Below are 7,308 nucleotides of genomic sequence, written 5' to 3' on the forward strand. Positions count from 1 at the left end.
TGCGGGCTCAACCCCTGCTCCCGCCCTCGGCCTGGCCAGGTGTCGGAGGATGAGCTGGTGTCCACGCTGAAGCATCTGGTCTCCGAGAAGTTGAACGTCCCTGTGCGCCAGCAGCGGCTGCTGTTCAAGGGCAAGGCCCTGGCAGGTAACGGGGAGAGGAGGCGGCCGGGGAGACCTGCACGAAATCTTGGTCGGGTGTCCAGGCCGAGCTAGGGCTGGGGCATCGGCCACTTGACTCTCGAGGCGGTGGCTGACCCCTCCTCAGCCAGATGCCACAGCAGTCCCTGAGGCCGCCCCCACCGCCGTGGGTCATGACCTCATTGATCTCTTTTTGGCAGATGGGAAAAGACTCTCCGATTACAGCATCGGGCCCAATTCCAAGCTCAACCTCGTGGTCAAACCTCTGGAGAAGGTGTTACTGGAAGAAAGTACCACTCAGAAACTGGCCGAGGCCCCGCCCTTGCGCCCACCCGCCTGGCAGCTGATCGCCAAAGTGTTGGCCCGCCACTTCAGTGCGGCAGATGCCAGCAGGGTCCTAGATCAACTACAGAGGGTGAGAAGGGTAGCCCCACACGCCCACTCCTGTCCCAGCTGCTCCCACCTGCCTCTGGCCTGGTGTACCCCCTTTGGCACCCCCTGAATCCTCCTGGCCTTCTCTCCTCAGGATTATGAGAAGTCCCTGAGCCGCCTGACCCTGGATGACATCGAACGTTTAGCTAACCGCTTCCTGAACCCCGAAGTCACTGAAGTTAAGGAGAAGGGATTCTCTAAATAAGATTCACAGAGTGTGGGGATGAGCCTGGCCAGGCTGCAAGCTGCATGTAGCATTAAATGTGTCCTCATGTTGCAATTTGGCTTATAATACTAGCTGGTGGGTACCCAGGAACCTGTACCCGGCTCTTGCGAGGTGCCAGGCACCGCTGAAAGCACTTGACCTGGGTTGGCTCCTCCACCTCAAACAAAAGGTCGGACGGCCGAGACTCCTTGCAATGAAGTGAGGGAGCCTGAACCCAAGTCCAGCCAACTTCTCTAAGTGCCTCAGGATGAGACCTCTGGCAGGTCCAACCTGGGTGGGAGGCCGAGTGCCAGCCAGTTCTGGGCCCCCCAGCTGCTGCAGCCAGTGTGCATGCAATGAAGGAAAAGCAGCTTGGGGAGTCGGGGGTGAACATCGCCCAGCTCTGTGGTGTGACCTCAGACAACTCCCTGTGCCACGTTGGTCCCCGCCATTGACTGCCCAGTGAAGGCCACTCCTTAAACCCCACTCAGTCTCCTTCATCCTGACTCCAGACCAGGGGCGGGGCGGGTGGGTGCCTGCAGCGGTCCTCCTTTATGTTCCATAAACTGAGGCCAGCGGCCAAGCAATAGCCAAGCATGGCCCAGAGATGGGGTGTCCTGGTCCTTCCTGTCAAGCTCTTCCCTGGGCACCCTCTGTACTTGACTCCCCGCTGGACACGGGTAGTTCCTGCTCCTTAAGGATGACGGGTGACTGGCTTGAGGTCACTCATCAAGGCAGTGCCAGAGCCAGGCCTCAGCCGGGCCCCCATGCCATGTGCTCACCCATAGAATGGAAGCAGCCCCTCCCCCCCACCACGTGTGCACAAGGGCTTTCACTTTGCACGCCCCTCGCTGCCCAAAAGGAAACCTCGGAGTGCCAGGGAGCGGGCAGAAGCACAGCCTGGTGGCACTGGTCCTCCCACCTGCCTGGTATGTGGGCACTAGAGTTCACCTAGGCACCTGCTCCTTGGAGGAGGTCACCAGGGCAGCTGAGGCGGGAAGGAAGCCGTGTGCACAGGAGGATGCATACCCGAGCCCTGCCACCCTCCCTGCCTGAGGCCCTGGGCTGGGAAGAAGGACAGAGGCCTTATGGGCGAAGGATTTGAAGAGCAGACGAAAGCCCCTGGCCCCACCTGAGAGCTGGGAATATCAAACAGCAGGGCCTGCGTGGGAGCCCGTGTGATCTAGCCGCTCACGTGAAAGACCTGCCAACGCCCTCCTTTATTCTGAGTCAGGAATTTTATGTTGAAATTTTCAATAGCACTAAAGGTGAATGTGAGACTTTGATCCAAAAAGAACTATTTCAGCCAGGCTGCTTTTGGTTTCCCATCATCGGTTTAACCATAAAGGAAAGTGGTTTAAACAATAAAGGAAACTTACCGGTTTACAAAACTGAGAAGTCCAGGGGTATTGGCAGCAGATGAACAATTTTACCAAATACCCAGTTTCTTCCTACCTCCCCTCTGCGCTCTGCTCTGTCTACTTCACCCCAGGCTGCCGCCTCAGGAGCAAAGATGGCTGCCTGCAGCTTCCACTGAACCCCTCATTCATAGCCAGCACCTTCTCGCCCTGTAGCATAGCTTCTTTCTCACATGCCTCCAGCAAATAAACTCTCATTTTTATTGCTCAGAACTGGGTTGTGCCTCCAATCATTTTGTCCAGGGGCGGGTAGAAGTGGGTAGTGGGGGGGCCAGCCACCCTGGGCACGCATGTGCTGTGGATGGGAGAGGGAATTCTCAACAAAAGCCAGGTCCTTGGGGAGGGGAAATGGTGGCCCCAAGTGACAACTCACTGCAGGGGGAGCGACACGCAGATGCACGTTTCAGACAGACCCTAGAGGTGGTTGTTGAGTTCCTTGTGCCAGTGCCTCCTGGCTTGGGGGTGACAGCCATCTGGTGGTTAGGAGACATCTGGCCAGTTGGACACGGGGGTCAGGAACTCAGCAGGGTGATCAGGCAGGATGTAGAGTCAGGAGTGGAGTCCAGGGTGTGTGATGGGAGCCTCAGTAAAGGAAGAGCTGATGGAGCCAGGCCCAGTCTGATTCCAGAGCCGTCTGCAGCCTTCTGTGATCGGGGTTACCTGTGGACAGAACGTCCTAGAACCTGTGAAGACGGATGAGGTGGCTTCCCAGAGAGTGTGGCGTGAGAAGGGGAGAGGACTGGGCCTTGAGGAACTTCACCAACTGGAGATGAAATAGAGGCCAGGAACAACCCCGATGCAAGGCCACAGGGAGAGCTAGCTCAGTGTCAGGCGCCAAGAATGCCCTTCCACCGGGCTGCCAAGAGGCAAAGCGAGGGCAGGCCAGAGCCTCCTCTGCCTTAGTAACCAGAAGGTCATTGGCACCCTGGCCACTGTGGTTCAGTGGTTAGTGTCAGCCTGTGCACCAGAGGGTCCCAGGTTCTATTCTTGTCAGGGGCACATGCCTGGATTTCAGGGGCACATGTGGGAGGCAACCGATCGATGTGTCTCTGTCACATTGAAGTTTCTGCCTCTCCTCCTCCTCCTCTGCCGGGGTCCAGCCCCGGGGGTCCAGGGGTTCCCAAAGGTGTGAACGGAGTTGGCGAAGAATGTTTTACACGGAGACAGCGTTTAGAACTCTCTAGCTCTCTTTAGTCTCCGTGGATCTTCCTGTGCCTGGCTGAGGCCACAGAGAAAGATCCGGAGGCAAACTGAGCCTTTATTTTTATAGTCAGAGGTAAACAAGGTAGTGGTTACCAAAGTTACGCTGTTCTTGTGAGTTTCACTTGTTTTTGTTCCTGTTGCACTTCCCTCAGCCCATTAACTTCCCAGGTAAGATCTAGGGAGCCTCATAAGGTCAAGCCTAATTATGCTTAAGAGGACTGTGCCCTCTAAGCTGGGACTTGTTTGTGACTTTGCCAACAGGTCAGTCGGAGGCTTAACCCTATAGAGGCTCCCCACACTCCTCCTCTTCCTCCTCCTCCCCTCTCCCTTCTGCTCTCTAAAATCAATGGAAAAAATGTCCTAGCTCCCCGGACAAGGTTTTTTTTAAAAAAGGTCATTAGCGATGTTGCGGGGGAGGGGGGAAAGATGCAACTACTGCATGGGGAAGGGAGGAGGTGGTGACAGTAACTGGGGACCCCTCATTTTAGAAGCTTGTATGTGGCAAGACAGAGATGGGCAGGTTGGGGAAGGGCAGGCAGGAAAGGGAGGAAATGCTACAGGGATGAGTGATGGGAGGCCCGGCTGGGAAGGGACCAGGAGGCTCTGGTCCAGGCCCCCTGCTGTCATGAGAAGAGACTGGGGACTCCACGTGAGGATGGAGCAGCCACAGGCTGCACTCTGCCTTTGCCCCTAGAGCAATGATGGCGAACCTTTTGAGCTCGGCGTGTCAGCATTTTGAAAAACCCTAACTTAACTCTGGTGCCGTGTCACATATAGAAATTTTTTGATATTTGCAACCATAGTAAAACAAAGACTTAAATTTTTGATATTTATTTTATATATTTAAATGCCATTTAACAAAGAAAAATCAACCAAAAAAATGAGTTGGCGTGTCACCTCTGACACGCGTGTCATATGTTCGCCATCACTGCCCTAGAGTCTGGGGATGGCTCCACGGACACCTGCAGGCCCCAATGCTGAGATCCTTCAATAGGTGTCAGAATGTTTACTGCAGCCCGGCCGGCGTGGCTCAGTGGTTGAGCGTTGACCTATGACCCAGGAGGTCACGGTTGGATTCCCGATCAAGGTAACATGCCCAGGTTGCAGGGTTAATCTCCAGTGTGGGGTGTGTACGAGGCAGCCGATCAATGCTTCTTTGTTATCATTGATGTTTCTATCTCTCTCTCTCCCTCTCCCTTCCTCTCTGAAATCAATTTTTTAAAAAAGTTTATACTGCAATCCCCAATTTTAGTCCAGCATCACAGTTCTTTGCCACCTTCCCTTATTCCAAAGTGAGAATTTTCATTCCCGGAAACACGGATATATTTACTCATTGGCTCTACCAGAGAGAATCTGTCTTAAAGCACACCCAAAATAGCTTCACAGTCACCTCATCGCTGCCATTGCCGACAACAAACACCCTAAGAGTGAAACCAGTGCCTTTTGTCCTGAGAATATATCCCATGAAGGGAGCACAGTCAGACAGCTGAGTTTAAAAGGCACTTGAATCCTTGTCTCTGTGCGGTTTTGTTATAAATTGGATAAGCAGTTAGACTCATTTGTTTTTATTCAACTTTAGCATTTGATTTCTCACTCTTTCAAATGTATTTTGGGGCATTTAAAATATTTACAGCCTGGCCAGCGTGGCTCAGTGGTTGAGCGTCAACCTATGAACCAGGAGGTCATGGTTCGATTCCCAGTCAGGGCACATGCCCAGGTTGTGGCCTCTGTCCCCAGTAGGAGGCGTGCAGGAGGCAGCCGATCAATGATTCTCTCTCATCATTGATGTTTCTCTCTCTCTTCCTCTCCTTATCTCTCTGAAATCAATAAAAATATATTTTTAAAAATTTACAATGCTTCAAAGTCAACAGTATATTCCAAGAAACCCTATACTCATGCCAACCTCCATAGGTGACCATTTTCATCAGTTTTGAATTTCTCCTTCCTGTGTCTTTTTTCCCAATAACTATGTGTGTCTGTGGGTGGGTGTGTCCTTTGCACTCTCCTTTTTTTCACATAACAATGTATCCTATAAATCATCTCATTTAAAAATATATTTTTTTTATTGATTTCAGAGAGAAAGGGGATGGAGAGAGAGAGAGAAACATCAATGATAGAGAATCATTGATCGGCCGCCTCCTGCACGCCCCACACTGAGGATCGAGCCTGCAACCCAGGCATATGCCCTTGACCAGAATTGAACCCGGGACCGTTCAGTCTGCAGGCTGATGCTCTGTCCACTGAGCCAAATCAGCTAGGGCTAAATCATCTCATTTTTATTAGAGATTTCATTCCTTTTTATTGCTGCTTAGGACTATTGTATGAATGTGCCAGAGTTTATTTCACCAGTTCCCTGCTGCTGATGGACATGTACATTGCGTCCAATAACGTTATGTTACCAATTATGTTACAGGGAATAACTTTATATTTGTAAAGTCACTTCCTACATGGGGATTGCTGGGTCCAAGACAGTGATGGAGTTTTGTGCGTATGTGATTTGTTTGTTTGGTTTTGTGCGTATGTTCCTTTGTTTCATTCAACAAGGAACAAACGACCTTCTCTCTAAACTGCACTGAACCAGACAGGGGTATCAGAGATGCTATAGTAACAATATACTAGTATAAGTGAACAAATCAAGGTTATAATTTCAGATGATTAGACATGCTATGCAGCAAATTAAAATGGGCAAATGTGGTGAAGCATGCCTGGGGGTAGTGTTAGACTGCTGATCTGGAAGTCCTCTGGGAGGTGACATTGTACTCAATATCCTAATGACAAGAAGGAGTCGACCATGGGAAAGTTTGGGGACAGTCTTCCAAAGAGAAGAGCAAATGCAAAGGGCTGGGGGCAGGTTACCCCTGGTCAGAGCAGGAAAATGGCCCCAGAAGCTACAGAGAGTGAGGAAATAGGGAGGTGGGGGGAGAGGGTGAAGGAGCTGGGAGCCAGGCCACCCAGGGCTTTTATAAGCTACAACAAAGAGTTTGGATTTGATTCCAAGGGAAATGGGCAATAATTTTAAGATTTTAAGCAAAGCCCTGCCAATGTTGCTCAGTAATCACCTATGAACCAGGAGGTCACGGTTTGATTCCCAGTCAGGGCACATGCCGGGTTGTTCCCATGTACCCTTTTTTTTGGTGTACACACCGGGGATCGAGCCCACAACTTGGGCATGTGCCCTGACCGGGAATTGAACTGTGACCTCCTGGTTCATAGTTTGAGGCACAACCACTGAGCCATGCCTGGCTGGGCAATAAATAAATATTTTTTAAAAGGGATTTTAAGCAGAGATTTGATATGATGTGGTTTATATTAAAAATGAAGACCTAGCCCTAGCTGGTTTGGTTCAGTAGATGGAGCATCGGCCTGCAGACTGAAGGGTCTCAGGTTCAATCCCGGTCAGGGCACATGCCTGGTTGTGGGCTCGATCCCCAGTGTGGGGCGTGCAGGAGGCGGCCGATCAATGATTCTCTCATCATTGATGTTTCTATCTCTCTCTCTCCCTCTCCTTTCCTCTCTGAAATCAATAAAAATAAAAAATATATATTTTTTAAAAAGCCACTTTGGTTTCTCCATCTACATCGGAGATGGGGCAGGGTGCAGAGCAGTAGCCCTGTGGGCTATCCGACCCCACCTCCCTCCACAAATCACTACAAGAACTCTGAGCCACATTTCTTAGGAACATTGGGCCCAGAGAAGGGACTGGGTGGGAAACTAGCCCACGGGTCGGTTGGCTTCACACGAGGTTGGGGGGAAGGGGGGGAGACGGTTTGCACAGGGGCACTGAAGTCAGACGTCACTCTAAGGGGCGGAGCATCATGAGGGAGCGCGCGCAGGCTAGGCAGCCAACGAGATGTCTCCCGGCAGTGGCAGGGCTGGGCTGGGTGGGAACCAATCTCCCGCCCAACCGAATTG

General features: G+C 51.7%; 1 protein-coding gene across 1 annotated transcript; it reads left to right on the forward strand.

The window, feature by feature from the left end:
- On the forward strand, positions 1–2,406 carry UBL4A (ubiquitin-like 4A; the record flags this gene model as incomplete). Its single annotated transcript, XM_014533240.1, has 3 exons — positions 1–145; positions 339–553; positions 665–2,406. Coding segments are annotated over 3 exons (471 nt in total), but the record flags the coding sequence as incomplete, so codon positions are not given.
- Positions 2,407–7,308: the final 4,902 nt, after the last annotated feature.

The sequence above is a fragment of the Myotis brandtii genome, unplaced genomic scaffold (assembly GCF_000412655.1).
Source record: "Myotis brandtii unplaced genomic scaffold, ASM41265v1 scaffold959, whole genome shotgun sequence".
Lineage (NCBI taxonomy): Eukaryota > Metazoa > Chordata > Mammalia > Chiroptera > Vespertilionidae > Myotis > Myotis brandtii.